Source organism: Schistocerca cancellata, chromosome 3 (genome assembly GCF_023864275.1).
Source record: "Schistocerca cancellata isolate TAMUIC-IGC-003103 chromosome 3, iqSchCanc2.1, whole genome shotgun sequence".
Classification (NCBI taxonomy): Eukaryota; Metazoa; Arthropoda; class Insecta; order Orthoptera; family Acrididae; genus Schistocerca; species Schistocerca cancellata.
Genome location: NC_064628.1, coordinates 861500695 through 861517082, shown reverse-complemented (window position 1 = coordinate 861517082; position 16388 = coordinate 861500695). Strand labels below are relative to the sequence as shown.

The window sequence follows — 16388 nt, the reverse complement described above, 5'->3', positions numbered from 1 at the left end:
GAATGGTAGAACGATGGGTTCGATGACGGTTTGGATGTACCGTGCACTATTCAGTGTCCCCTCGACGATCACCAGTGGTGTACGGCCAGTGTAGGAGATCGCTCCCCACACCATGATGCCGGGTGTTGGCCCTGTGTGCCTCGGTCGTATGCAGTCCTGATTGTGGCGCTCACCTGCACGGCGCTAAACACGCATACGACCATCATTGGCACCAAGGCAGAAGCGACTCTCATCGCTGAAGACGACACGTCTCCATTCGTTCCTCCATTCACGCCTGTCGCGACACCACTGGAGGCGGGCTGCACGATGTTGGGGCGTGAGCGGAAGACGGCCTAACGGTGTGCGGGACCGTAGCCCAGCTTCATGGAGACGGTTGCGAATGGTCCTCGCCGATACCCCAGGAGCAACAGTGTCCCTAATTTGCTGGGAAGTGACGGTGCGGTCCCCTACGGCACTGCGTAGGATCCTACTGTCTTGGCGTGCATCCGTGCGTCGCTGCGGTCCGGTCCCAGGTCGACGGGCACGTGCACCTTCCGCCGACCACTGGCGACAACATCGATGTACTGTGGAGACCTCACGCCCCACGTGTTGAGCAATTCGGCGGTACGTCCACCCGGCCTCCCGCATGCCCACTATACGCCCTCGCTCAAAGTCCGTCAACTGCACATACGGTTCACATCCACGCTGTCGCGGCATGCTACCAGTGTTAAAGACTGCGATGGAGCTCCGTATGCCACGGCAAACTGGCTGACACTGACGGCGGCGGTGCATAAATGCTGCGCAGCTAGCGCCATTCGACGGCCAACACCGCGGTTCCTGGTGTAGCCGCTGTGCCGTGCGTGTGATCATTGCTTGTACAGCCCTCTCGCAGTGTCCGGAGCAAGTATGGTGGGTCTGACACACCGGTGTCAATGTGTTCTTTTTTCCATTTCCAGGAGTGTATAAACATACTTATTATCGGAAAAAATTAACCCTACAAATAAAGAACACTGCATGACAGGTATCGTTTCTTCTTCAGGTGGAGATGGTACTACAGCAAGTCAAATAGCACGTGCACATGCAACTTATCGCCATCTTTCCAGCTTTCAGCAAGGCCAACTCACTGACACGAGGTAAACGGGACCATTACATCGGCAAACTGTGCAGGTAGTTTGTCATAGTGCTCTAGTGTGGAGAGAAAAATATGCCCAGGCCTTTCCACAGGGGCTGCCCCAGGAGAACATTGTATGATTGTTCGAGAGACCCTGAGAAATAGCTGGATGAAATACTGAGTGTCACCACGAACAGCTTGGTCAGTGTTACCGATATAATATTTTTTCACAATTGTCGGCAAATACTTGAACTCGTCCTTTTGAAATTGTAGTAGAACATAATTTTACTTCCACTATGTGAAGGAGTCTACTTTTTGAGCTTACATCATGTCCAGTCTCTCTCTCTCTCTCTCTCTCTCTCTCTCTCTCTCTCTCTCTCTCTCTCTCTGACTGTATAAAGCAAGTATAGGTGGCGCAAAAGAAGTCCGGTTACATTACGGGGTCACGGTGTGAATGGTATAACGAGATTTCCGATGTGAAGAAAACAGCACACCAGTTGCATTAAAAAAGTATTTATAACGCAATTAGTGTGTTATTTGTTCACATCGGTATTCTTCAAAAACATTTGTTGGAAAAGATGACCATAATATAAATGACAAGATGGGTTTTTGCGGTGGGCGGAGACATGTGAGGCGATATGCTGACGTCATTGACCAACAGAAACTCAACGTTTAACTTCACCATGCAATTCTGACACTGTAACTGCTAGGTCGCTGGCGTTTGCTGAATTAAATAAATAATATAAAGACAGGGAAGTCAACATGAAATGTTCCACACAAATTCGATATGTGACGAAACCGAACGACGGAGCCATCAGACACTTTATTGTACCACTTACATGCAGTTACCATTATTAGCAAAGTGGTTATCGCTAGGCGTGCACGTGCATCGTCTTCTTTTCAGTTCTTGCACCAAGGGGGAAAAGCATGCAGCTAACTTGATGTACGGAATATCTAATAATAAATTAATAATAACGATAAATAGTTTAGACAAGAAGAGAACAGCTTTCCAAATCTGGTGCTACAGAAGAGTGCTGAAGATTAGATGGGTAGATCACATAACTAATGAGGATGTATTGAATAGAATTGGGGAGAAGAGAAGTTTGTGGCACAACTTGACTAGAAGAAGGGATCGTTTGGTACGGCATATTCTGAGGCATCAAGGGATCACCAATTTAGTATTGGAGGGCAGCATGGAGGGTAAAAATAGTAGAGGGAGACCAAGAGATGAATACACTAAGCAGATTCAGAAGGATGTAGGTTGCAGTAGGTACTGGTAGATGAAGCAGCTTGCACAGGAGACCACAACAACACAAATTAATTCTTAAACATATGTATCTAAAACAGGCAACATATTTACAACGTGGAGCCGATATTTTTATAGGCCGGTACGTCGATATTTTTTTATCGATATATCGGTTCTTTTTCCGATATACTGTATTGAGGGGTGATAGCGATCTTTTATAAATATAAATATATCAGATTCCCGATATTTTTAAAAATATAAAGTCCCAACCTCGAGTTGCCACGCGTTGTTTTCTATTCCCGCCCGACCACTGACGACAGACAATAACACGGTGTCGAGCCAGAGACATCTCAAATACAGGGTGGCGTTCCGTGCTGTTCAGCACTGAGTCTCGCTAACGCTTGAGGCGGTCACACGACCAGGCCAAACGTCACAGGAAGCTGCCAGTCTCGAGACGCATACCTCTGCCGCTTCTTCTGTCATGATGTGGGAAGCTACTGATAATGATGATGATTGGTTTGTGGGGCGCTCAACTGCGTGGTTATAAGCGCCCGTACAATTTCCCAATCTTTCCTCAGCCCAATTTCGCCACTTTCCTGGACAACACAAACATCTGGCCCCGCCGGGAATCGAACCCGGGACCCCGTGCTCGGGAAGCGAGAACGCAACTGCGAGACCACGAGCTGCGGACGGAAGCTACTGGGTATCACAACAGGACTCTTCTGGTAACTGCTGAATAGAGGGCGGATGTTCGCTAGCACGTGGCCAGAATCGTAAACCTTGTTAGCACGTCATTCATACTAGGGTCACAGATGGCGTATTGAAGCAGTATAAGGCAAGTCAACTACACTACAGTTCACACCACAATCGACTTGACCTCCATGCCTGATCCCTGATTTGTCACCCATAGTGCATGTCTAGGATGGCTCCAGTCTTCATGAACTGACACAGCACGTGCCTCAGGAATGGTAATAAATTCATCAAGACGGCATTCGAACTCTGCTTCCACGCCTCACCGAATACAACAGTCCATTCGTACACGTGGAGGTCACTCACAATACTGATGTTTACTTCCGTTCGTAATGGAACAAACTTTAGTCACTGAATACCCGTCACGTGATTAACACCGCCAAAGAGTCTGATAAACTTCGGAATCTTGCTTTATGATGTTAAAAGACCCCACACACGCACCACGCGGCCGACCGACCAATTTCGTGGCACCCTACACGTACCGACTGACTGTTCTCAGCGATTTGTTTTCTCGAGTTCGTTGATTTTATGTTTTACGAGATAGCCTTTGGTTTACAAAGGATCAAAACTGCGATTTGCCTTGGCTGTTTTAGAGGTAACTAGGCCGAGAAAAGCAAAGAGAACGCTGTGGGCAAATTCGAGGAAAGAAATTCACGCATGTTCTGCTGTTTAAGCAGATGGGAGCCGATGATTTTCGTAATTATCGAAGACTGGATGAATCACACATTTCGGAGCTGCTGAACATCAAACCCTTCTTAAAAAATCATGAGAGACGCTATAAGCTGCGAGGGGAGGCTGTTAGCTACATTACAGTTTCCAGTGAGTGGCAAATTCAGTGTTGTTGTATCCCCACAGTCATAACCTAAAATGATCTAAAAAGATGATGTAAACTTTATTAATGAATTTATTTATGCTAACAGTAAGTTTAAGATACTCATTTCAAATGTGAAGAAGAAAGACTAGGAATGGTGGTGACGCACATCACCCAATAAATGCAGCACATACAAAAGAAATACAGCATTTAGCAACTGGGAAAAAATTTGGATACATGCTGCTTTATAAAACATATGTCCACTGACTATCTATATTTCTGTTTTTAGGTTTTATTTCCGATAATCCGCCCAGCGAATTAACAACGGGGGCCGGTGTGCTGGCCAGCCTGGATGTGGCTTTTAGGCGGTTTTCCACATCCCGCTACGTGAATACTGGGCTGGTCCCCACGTCTCGCCTCAGTTAAACGACTCACAGGCATCTGAACACGTTCACACTATTCCATGGATTACACAAGACGCAGACAGCTGGGATACGCTAATTCCGTCCCAGGGGGGTATGGTGTGGCGGCAGGAAGGGCATCCGGCCACCCCTTCACAATAACCTTGCCAAATCCGATTCTAACCATGCCGACCCTGCGAAACCGCGCGATAAATGCGCAAGCGAAAGAACGAACGTATCGGAAATTAAATGTAAGACCTAATCTGTCTGTATTTCTGTTTTTAGCTTTCATTTCCGGTAAGTATTTAAAATAAAATCTAAAAACCAAAATACAGAAGGAAAACGGACTTTTATTCATAAAACATGTATCTTTTACTCCATCTCTATGCCATATAAACCATTATGGATTCGTTAAAAATGAAACACGTGCTTCATACCTTCTATCTCTGTTCCTATATCCTCGCACGACATGTCCCACAAAAATCTACAGTACTGAAGTTTCTCCAGAAACGCTGTCATTAATGTTTCGTCCGCCTTTCACTCTGTCGTGCATATTAGAACAGCATTTAAACCTGCGCGCATTGGCAAAATACTAACTTTTGTAGGGCTGTTGGTACGACAGCGCTGCACACTAATCAGATGAGCGCTACGCGTCCAATTTGTCGGTCGGTTGGTTCGTGTGTAGGGTTCTTCAACGCTTCACCATTTCCGCCGCTACATTTACTCATAGCGCAAGACGTGAGTTACTTCCGCAGGTGCAGATGACGATGGTGGTGGGCGCGGGCAGTGAGTGAGTGAGTGTACGGCAGAGGGGCACGGTGACGTATGACTTGGCAGCCATCAGGCGCCGCGGCGCATCAGCTGAATAGGGGCGCCGCGCGCTCGCAGGAAGGGCCAATTGCGCCCACTCAGCGACGTCGGGGCGCTGCTGACGCTGCAGCAGGTAGGTCCCCGTCTCCAGGCGCGACACCTCACAGCGCGGTCTGCGTCTCCATCTATACACTCCGCGAGCCACCTTTCAGTATGTGGCGGAGAGTACTTTGCGCACCACTGCCACTTCCCCTTTTGCTCTTCTAGCCGCGTATGGCACACGATGGGCCTCCTAATTTTCCTCTTCAATTTTCGCGAGATAGACGTAGGAGGAAGCAATGTATTGGTTGACTCTTCTAGGAAAGTACAGTCTCGAAATTTCGATGTTACACCACACCACAAGGCAGAACGCTTCTCTTGCATCGCCTGAGTACGGTGCGCGCAAAATGCCGTGGCCGCTACATGCGCAGTCGGCTGGGGAAGCGTGGGGAAAGCAACAGTGGTGGGGAGTCGCTCCGAGCGCAGCAGGGGAAGTGCCGTTCTAAACTCACGCCTGCACTCACTTTTTTGGTAAATATTAAGCAGGGCCCCTCCACGCCCACACTTGCATGGTGACCATTCAACGAAATCTGCAACCTGTTTGGTCAGTATCCAAAAAGAATTCCGCCGAGAATGCATCGATTTATTTTCGCCTGATTGTTAACCATTTGTAACTTTCAGAGATTTTTAGAAAATGCTTTACACTGTGCTGTCTGTGATAATGAATTTCATTCTGCTATCGATTTCGGTCTTAAACCATCTCCATCTGATACATCATATGTTGTCCTTTCCTGAGTGAGCCGGCCGCTGTGGCAGAGCGGTTCTAGGCGCTTCAGTCTGGCACAGCGCTGCTGCTACGGTCGTAGGTTCGAATCCTGCCTTGGGCACGGATGTGTGTGATGTCCTTAGCTTTGTTAGGTTTAAGTAGATGTCCAGGGGACTGATGGCCTCAGATGTTAAGTCCCATAGTGCTCAGAGCCATTTGAACTATTTTTTTGTGAGTGACCTGTCCTATTATCTTGCTAGGATTTTCCATTTATATTGGTAATTATGGTTTTCGGAATTAACTTATGTAAAAGCATGTATGACGTGTAAAATCTGCTATAAGTTTTCTGCCGTTGAAGATGGTCTAATACCGAAACCGGTAGCAGAATAAATATCATTACCACAGACAGCATTTTGTAAAATTCGTACATGCTGTTGACCAGCGCCTAAACAACAGGTTCAGCGAAGAGTCAGAAGTGGGGAATTTTGAGTAAACCCTACGCAATTCTCTTGTTGCCACGTTAAAATTTGCTTCTTTTGCGGAGTTTACACGGTCTCACTTCACCAACATGTACAAACGCAATTGCGAGAGAATTCTGAAGCAACGGTTTATTAAGTGACGAACTGAGGAGAAGTAAGCATCTTATGAAAAAGCACATCCTCGGTACAAAATAAACGTATAAACACTTCACTTATGTTGTTCCAAAACTCACAGCATTTCTCGTTTTAATAGTTCTCGATGGTCCTTAAAAATTACTTTCTTTCGTCGGCAGAGTTTGTAGTTAGTGGAATAACGCGATAGATAATGAAGCTTTGCACAATACCCATACGGCACAGTACTCTTCGTGTGATATCTTTTACCAAAATATCATTTCGATGCCTCACAAACAGTTTATGAAATATGAAGAATGTTGCGTATATTTGAAGACATGCGCGGAAAAACGGGCTAACCATTAAATGTAAAAACTTAATGTTGCTCTCTGTTATGTGGTATGGAAAGTATCAAAACTGACACTGGTCTCACCCATACACATCCTAATGTGAGACGAACGTCAATTTTGATTATTCCCGTACCCAGGCAACAGATGGCAACACTTGTCTCTAAGCTTCTACATTTGAGGGTTAGTCCGTTTTCCCGCGCATGTCTTCATTTCACTCAGGCTCTATCCCTGGCGCGGTGCGATCGTGAATGAGTACGCTACGTCAGATCAATTTTCTCGAGATTGGTGACAGACAGGGGCCTCCAACCAAGTCTAAAGAAAAATCCTATGTTAACTAAATCTCATACGCAGCAACATATTATGTAATATGCACCAGACGCAACATCATGGCGACTCAGTTTTCATTGCAAACTCTCTCGAATTTAGTGTAGTGTCTTACTTCCACGTAACCGCAACGATAACTATGACCATTAACGAAACGATGGGCACATCATCACGAACCTGAAATATAAAGCTACAAGTCAAGCAATCTTTTTTTTTTTTTTTGCCGAATAGTTTCTATAAAATCGTTTGAGAAAGATCGCAGGGCCTGCGTGTGGATTCTGTCATCGCCGACCGGCTGAAAGGTGGCAAACGTTCTCAACAAACAAATTAGCTTGCCCAGCTCTTTGAACGAAAACGTGTCGCTGCGCAACGGCCACCGCATCCTGCGCGACTTATTATCACCGTGACACTCTCGCGCGAACTGAACGAACCTGTAAAGAAACATGCTGCTCTTCTTCGGAGCTTCTCCATTTCCTCTAACAATACTATCTGGCGCCTATTCCGAATTGATGAGGAATATTCGAGTTCCGTGGTACGAATATGTTCTAAGGTACTTCCTTTGTTAGTAAACATTTTCTTCTTGAAAGCGAGAATGACCTGTGTTTTTTTCCGATCATTAGGAACGCTTCGCTCCTCTTGAGATCTATGGAACCCTGCTCCTAGTGGAAAATGGTAAGTTCTTTCGCATACTCAGTGTATCTCGTCACGTCCAGTAATCTTTCCGCTGTTGAACAATTTTAATTTTTTTCTATGCCTTCGCCACTTATTTCCATGTCATTTTGTCGTTCGTGCGGTTTTCATACCACGTTTACGTGTGACAACATATGGAATAATACTAATAACAAATATAGCTGCTTTCCTGTTTACACGCAACGCCAGAACGGATTTTACTAGTCGAGTCTAGTGTCAGTTGTTTTACTCCAATGATCTCTGTAAAAGAGCTGTTCGCGAAATGGGAACAAGATGGTTTTCTTAAACTGAACAAGAGAGCAATACAAACATTGATTCCGACCTGTAGATTTAGTATTGCTCATGACTCTGGGACCCTTACTGGATTCCATTAACAGGAGAGACAGAAAGGAAAAGGAAGGGAGGGAGGGACGGGAGGGAGAGGGAGAGGGAGAGGGAGAGGGAGAGGGAGAGGGAGAGGGAGAGGGAGAGGGAGAGGGAGAGGGAGAGGGAGAGGGAGAGGGAGAGGGAGAGGGAGAGGGAGAGGGAGAGGGAGAGGGAGAGGGAGAGGGAGAGGGAGAGAGAGAGAATGATGGTTTGTGGGGCGCTCAACATGGAGGTCACCAGCGCCCATACAAGTACCTAATCTTTTGAGTTCCACTCTCGCCACTTCCCGAATGATGATGAAACGATGAGGACAACACAAACACCCAGTCCCAGAGCGAAGAATATCCCTGACCCAGCCGGGAATCTAACCTGGGACCTCGTGATCCAGAGGGAGGGAGGGAGGGGGGGGGGAGGAGGGAAAGCAGAACCAACGAAGATCAGTGCGTTTCATCTCAGGTTTTTTAGTCAGCGCGAGTGCATTATGAAAATGTTCAACGAACTACAGCGGCAGACGGTACAAAAAGATGTGCGTTTCTGTGTGTATGTGGTGTCTATTCTTTCGGCCATGTCCGAAGGCATAGACGCGACATATATCATTGAGACGATTACGCCCACTGACCCCTTCAGTGCACATGCACCCCAAGCTCGTACTCTTAATGGGAATCGGCGAGATGCCGCGAGAAATGAGGCCGAGGAAGAGAGCATTACATCAGTAGTGTGTGGTCAAGTTGAGACGTTATGGTGAACATAGCGTCCAGATGGTGTAGTTGTCAGCGCATCGGCATAGTAAGCAGGGGAATCGCGGTCTGTCACAAATTTTCAATTTGCCCCATTGCTATAAATTAATGCAGCTACTGTCTAATTTGCGCTGATAACCACGCTGTTGAGCGCCCCACAAACCAAACAACTGTCTAATTTCTTTACGTTTCGTTTCTGTGTGGTTTACTAAGTCGGCGAGTACACGTTACAAGAACAATCAGTCAATAGATTGCTTCCACTTATATACGTCCACGAAAAGATCATGAAGGTAGAAACTAGAGAACTCAGATGGAGGTTTATCAGCAATCTTTCTTCCTGCTCACGATACGGTAGTCTTAAGGAGTATAGATGTAGACTACTCAAGAAAATATGTTTTAACATCACATCTACGCCAATTACTACGTGCGAAACTAGTCACGCTTTTGTGGAAAAAGTGCGGAGGGGTAACTGATCGAACAGAATACTCGAAACGTTTTAGAGACTAGTAATATCTAAAAATCTCTTGATCGCCGAAGACATTCTTTATCCTTTGCATACAATTTGCGAATATGCTGTCACCACCCATCGATTGTATAGACAGCCCATAAAATGAAGAGTGGGTATACTAATTTACAAATTAGCCAGCCACAGACGATATAGAGTTGTTGCCTAATAGTTCACATCTTATTGTGTTTGGCGGACGATAATCTTTGTATCACTTCCACTTCTTACCTTTCCTCTCACAGTCACGAATAGAGCGCGGGGAGAAGGATTGCTGGTAAACCTTCGTATGAGCTCTACTCTCACTAATTTTACCTTCACAGCCTTTTTTCGCGAGTTTTACGCAGCCGAAAGCAATACATTTGCTGACTCTAGTCTAGGTACGTTGTTGATGTCGTTGCTGTCTTCAGTCCAAAGACTGGTTTGATGCACCTCTCCATGCTACTCTATCCTGTGCAAGCCTCTTCTTCTCCGAGTAAATACTGCAACCTACATCGTTCTGAATCTGCTTAGTGTATTCATCTCTTGACCTCCCTCTACGACTTTCACCCGCCACGCTTCCCTCCAATACTAAATTGGTGATCCCTTGATGCTTCATAATGTGTCCTGCCAACCGATCCCTTCTTATAGTCAAGTTGTGTCCCAAATTCCTCTTGTCCTCAATTCTATTCAGTTAGTTACGCAATCTACTCCTCGAATCTTCAGTACGTACGGTATCAGTATTTTAACAGTAAACCACGCCGACACACTACGCCTCTTATAGAGTTTGCCACGGAGAGTTGGAGCAGTAGTTTCCTGACGCTTTCGCTCTCACTAAATGATACTGTGACGATACGTGCTGTTAGTCTCTGGATCTTCTTTATTTCCTCGATCAATTCCATCTGGTAACGGTTCCAGCCTGCAGAGCAATACCAGAGCCTCAGTCGACTGAAAACTTTGTAAGAGGGTGGGACACACTGAATATTCATCCATTTACATTGCTACGATTAGTTTTACGTGTCCATTCCACATTAAATCGCCTAATTTATATAATACGGAAAAACATCTCAACAATGTTAATTTTTAAAACGCATCACATCAAAGCGCATAGTGGGCCAACATTTAGAGGAGCAGAGTTCAAAAAGCCACCGATCATCAAGTTAAAGTTTACATTGGTTTCCCTCAACCAAATGCTGAGATGGTTCCTGCAAAATCCTTACCCTGTCAAAGATTGTGGGGCATATTTAATGACGTCGTCATCGACAGGACAACAAACGAACAATACACATGAAGTATTCCATCAATTCATACATATACGAACGAATACATGGTGTTAATGCGAATATTGTATCCATCATGAAAATGACAAAAACGGTATGGAAGCACAGGCTTTTGGCTGCACAAAATTTCCGATAGTACGAATATCTTTGAAACCCATCGATGACGAAAACTGAAGAGGAAGCGTCAACAGAATTCTAACTATTAGTAAGAAATGAACATATTCCTGAGGCTGCGAATTTACCAGTATGAATTGAAAAAGATGGCAATTGAACACACCCACACTGAGGATGGCGGAAACGCAATAAAACATGTTTGGTGTATAAAACAAAAGTACAAGCTATTCCTTACAATAGTTGACGTTACTTGCGTGGGCAGTGCAATATAATTCAGAAAGAATGTATTAGGGATTATTGGCTACTTGGCTACATAATATTTGGAAGGGTTAGTTTAAGCAGATTAATGGCGGTGGAGATCTGTTCACAAATATTTACCAGTAAATTACTTTTTTTCTCTCTTTACAATGTGTTTCTTTCTATAGGCCCTAAGCTACTGATAAGCTTCTGCGCAAACATCAACATGCACAACTGACGCACTAAAAGATATCGGTCCATTATTGACCCGGAACTCGCCTCTGAAATATTTGCTGCAGATTAGTGATTGAGCAGTTGCTAATTTTACAGTTAGTGCCTGAGAAAGCTCATGCTGTTCGGCGCGGGTAGTTCACTGACGTTAAACCGACAGAAAAATGTCAGAGTGTAGTATTAACTAAGAAGACATCAATAGCTCTCATGCAACCTACTAAACAGAATAAATAAAAACAAGCAGACTGCCGTTAAGTCAGCAACTACAAGATTAAGAACTTAGCTTCCAATTTAAAGTCCCCCGTTGTGAATTGTTTACGTTTCCGAATGAGCAACATAGTTACGGACTTAAAATTTTGACTATGGGGAAGTAAACATTGAGTCTTAAGTTCCATGGTGCCAAAAATTGCTATAACTATGCATAACTCTTCGTACATAATAGGTAAATCAGTACGCATAGAATCAAAATGAGTTACACATTCTCACTGTCTGAACAGAAAGGTAAGGTAACTATTTGAACGGTCAAACAACGAAATGATGCACTGCGGTCCTTCCGTGTACTAATTTGTTATGTAAACAAAACATCAATGCTTATAAACAGTCGTTTATTGGAAATTACACAGCAATCACTACGTAATCTTCAACGAGAGCGAGGTTTGGGATTTGCCTACAAATACTAACAAGTGCCAACCCGAACAGTGATCACATTTCTTCTGTTTCATTCGTTTAGCTCTGCCTTGAGCTGACTTATTTAACAACAATGACACAGGAATTTCTTTTGTGCGGTTCCTGTCAAAAGCGACTGGTGTTGGCATTCCTGAACCGTCAATACACACGTGACGTTTGCCTTTGCATACATACAGTAGCGCTGACGCAAGAACCTGCATACATCCAGAAGAAGGACAAACAGCTTATCACGCAAGTACTGTGTTACGAGGCTCGTGGAAAACTATTATCCTCAGAACTCCGTTGTGTCTAAAGAGTGAAATTACTCGAGCAATCCGTACTCTTGCTAGTATGTACAAAACAATGTAAGGCGTCAAGTTTTCCAAAATTCAATAATAATAGTTGCTCCTAAACGCATTGCCTAACTCAAGTACGCCGCGCTACTTTCACCGAACTGCCCAGTATAAACAGCGAAAACAACTCCATCGACGAAAATTATGAGTTTCATTCACAATATCCCATGTGAAAACGATGAGCTCGCAGATGCTTTAAAGACAAATCGCACTTTTGCTGACGTTCTCTATATTTCTCAACTTCACAAAAGACATTTTTATATACGAGATCTGCTTTATAAGACGATACATCCGTGATACTCGACAAAATGTGAAAGAAACTGTGGTACGTACCAATAAAGGAGAGACTCCGAAATCTGTAAATATTCTGACGCTTAAAATGCTTTGTAAATAATTTTGTATACATCGCGAAATGAGCGTTGGTGTGTTTATTTCTTGATTTGTGAGCTTAAGAAAATCGCACCGTAATAAAATGCTACTCAGCTCCCAACAACTGGGATGTATTACGTTGCACATGGAACTATACATTAGTTAGCACAAATATGTTGCTTTCAAAGCTTGGCCAGATTAAAGCTGCATAAAATAGTATCAAGTCTAATTACATACCTTGCAAACGGAGTGTGCTCAACGTTGTAAACATTGGTGATGGGTTCTTTCTTGATTAATTTGTCCAGTCGATCTTCCACAACACTCAGAAGTCCAATGTGGTCAGAGTTCAAACAAATGCCATCAACAAAATTTGGTTTAGACATTTTTCTAGCGTAATAATTTTCCGCATGCAGAAGTTCTCTTCTAGAATTCAAAAACAAGGAACGGCGTCGCGAAGAATCACACTCTTTAGTTGATATTTACTCTCTGGGGCCTCGCCCCCTTCTGAACATGCAGATACATCAGATTACGTTCAAGACGAGGATTTAAAGTTCAAAACACAGCGCGGAATTTCCGTTACACACACGTGTACAACAACGAGCAAACAAATACAAGCAAACGTCAACTAAATCCACGGTAATATCGTTATACTGCTTTCACTTCCAGTATGTGTGATGGCAAAACCAAATACAAGACTATACTATCATCGAAAGACAGCAGCACCACATATCACTCGAAACGACGGTTCATTACAGCCGCCTTCCTCGCTGCTTGTGATGTCACTGACAAAGAGTCTACACAACACGTTGCAGCAGCTAGCGCCGTCGGCTGAGCTGCTCTCTCGCGGTGAAGCGCGGAATTATTTCCACAACGTCCTTGGAGGGAGACTGATTCCCTAGGGCTCTGTCGTAGCCAGAACTGATCTAGTTCATGACTCCACCTGATTAAATTCTGATACACCACACATCGGTAACTGAAATGAGCATGATTAAATCAAAACTAAGAAACTAGGTAAGAAGGCAACATGTAGGGTATTGGATTGCGATCCAAAATCAAAAACATGGCAAGCTAATGATGCCAAAGCATCTACTATAATCCTGGCCTTGAACAGGAGACACATAAACCCATTGTATCACTAATGGTAGGCCATGGGAACTTTAAGAAACATCTAAACGCGATGTGTATAGAGAAAGAGGACTCTAGGTGTAGTCTGTGTGGTGAGTGAGGGAGATGAAATCGCACCACACCGTATTCCAATGCAAAGCGGTGGAGATCAGAAGAAACAGGAAATTCGGGACAACAACTTCTAAAGAACCTGTGTCTAATAAAGAACTGGTAAAGGGCCTCCTACTACTCTTTAAGGGTACTGGTTGGCTTTACTAGAATCACAGGGAATAAAATCTCTCAGTAAGCCCTTTTTTTAATGCGGGCGATAGTGGGATTGAAGCCACTATTGTTCTCATCTCACTGTTCAAATCAAACTGGCACGAGTCAGTAGCAAAACCATAATACAGAAAGTGATCCTAAGTGTGATTGCTGATGCGCTCACTGACGAACGATTTACGTGGTTTCCGGAGAACAACTTAATGTTATTATTTCCATTTTCGTTAAAATAAGGTGTGATTTAAGACCTATATCACGTTTGATGAATCGTAAATACTAGGAAATAACGTTACTTCTCTCACCACTTTAATGTTTTCCGATTTCAGTGTGAGTAAATGATAATTAATGAAATTGCAAAATTCAGTCTTGGTAACTTTTTATTTTGTGTAGATATTCATGTACGACAGCGACGATCTACCATTCCCTGTCTTTATCTTCTTACAGATTCTGAGGCAGAGCAATTCCGAGTTATCATTTATGTTCGAATTACGCAACTCAAACCGTGCATACAACTGACCGGTCACGACTTCTGAGCTTTTCAAAACATGTGTTCTAGATGCTGCTGTGAGCATGACACGTTAAGATACCCCACTTAGCATTTTACTGACAACAGCTGCGTCAAACGCTGGAAATATGTCTCTGCGCTATCGACACAATCTTATCTTCTAAAAATTGCGAATCTTGTCATCCTTATTTTTTTCTTAGTACCAGCATTCGTCTCTGATTTGACACAGTAAGAAAACTGCTTAGTACTCGTGTATTGTTTACTCATGTTAACACTCGTTCCAGGGCTCAGAAGTCCAAGGGCTGTAACACTGGTGATACTTTCACAGAAGTGCTAGATATCTTATCACCCCAACACAACATACATTGTCTGTCGTTATTACGGATTCACATAGTGCGAACTGTTCCATGCCTTTTTGTTGCCTTTTTCACTGAGATCGTAGCAAAATTGTCGTAGTGCCGGACAAGAAGGCGAATCCGTCACCTTTGCTTTCCACGAACATTTACCCCACAGATTGTTTTTATTTTTTATTCTCATGTATTTTTGATAGGCTCCCCCTTTCGTCTTACAGCGCTCCTTCGCCGTCTAGCTTCGTTGCTTTATTGCTTCTTTGTCTTTGTAACACACAATTGGAAAGTCAAAGTCTTCTTCTGTGAAACTAAAAGTTCTTCCTTTCTTAAAACAAAGATACAATTTCTACCCGTAAAAAGAATATTCTTCATGAAATTAAAATTAGTTTTGTACTGATGAATAAATCCTGGCTCCCCCACAATCGTGGATCTATTCTCCAGCAAGGAAAAACCGACGGGTCAAATTCTTCTTTCTTTAGAATAGCAAAAACTAGTAAAAACTTCTTTCTAAAAGTGTTCAGTAGCATCGGTCAGTATGGTGACACAGCGTCAAAAATCAGGCATAGTTTCCTTCGTATGTCGTACAACGTAGCAGTTTGTTGTGCTCCACTATCAGGTAAACTACTTATCTTCAAGACTCATTTCGGTTTTCTCACTAATTGAGCAGCGGCTACAACTGGCCAGGAGTCAGAGGAATGCGTTGTGTTTCACTCTAGGATAAAAGGACTTGTCCAGGAATTGTACGCGGATGGCGAAGTAAGCGCTTTGATTACAAGTTTTTGTCTCGGCCATTGACAAATTTCAGGCTTCTTCCAGCATTTTGGACGGTGACGGCCGGTATTACACTATCAAATTTCTTTGTCAAAGATTTGATCAAAGACGTGGTCAAATACACTCCTGGAAATGGAAAAAAGAACACATTGACACCGGTGTGTCAGACCCACCATACTTGCTCCGGACACTGCGAGAGGGCTGTACAAGCAATGATCACACGCACGGCACAGCGGCTACACCAGGAACCGCGGTGTTGGCCGTCGAATGGCGCTAGCTGCGCAGCATTTATGCACCGCCGCCGTCAGTGTCAGCCAGTTTGCCGTGGCATACGGAGCTCCATCGCAGTCTTTAACACTGGTAGCATGCCGCGACAGCGTGGATGTGAACCGTATGTGCAGTTGACGGACTTTGAGCGAGGGCGTATAGTGGGCATGCGGGAGGCCGGGTGGACGTACTGCCGAATTGCTCAACACGTGGGGCGTGAGGTCTCCACAGTACATCGATGTTGTCGCCAGTGGTCGGCGGAAGGTGCACGTGCCCGTCGACCTGGGACCGGACCGCAGCGACGCACGGATGCACGCCAAGACCGTAGGATCCTACGCAGTGCCGTAGGGGACCGCACCGCCACTTCCCAGCAAATTAGGGACACTGTTGCTCCTGGGGTATCGGCGAGGA

The 16388-nt window shown here is 44.4% G+C and overlaps 1 protein-coding gene across 1 annotated transcript in view; it reads right to left on the bottom strand.

Moving 5' to 3' along the window:
* The window catches only part of LOC126175916 (calcium/calmodulin-dependent protein kinase type IV-like), a 366189-nt gene extending 352703 nt beyond the window's left edge, over positions 1-13486 (bottom strand). The window contains exon 1 of the mRNA XM_049922985.1: positions 12939-13486. Coding sequence (XP_049778942.1) covers positions 12939-13084 — 146 coding nt within the window. The 5' untranslated portion in view covers positions 13085-13486. The remainder of the gene's footprint in view (positions 1-12938) is intronic.
* Positions 13487-16388: the final 2902 nt, after the last annotated feature.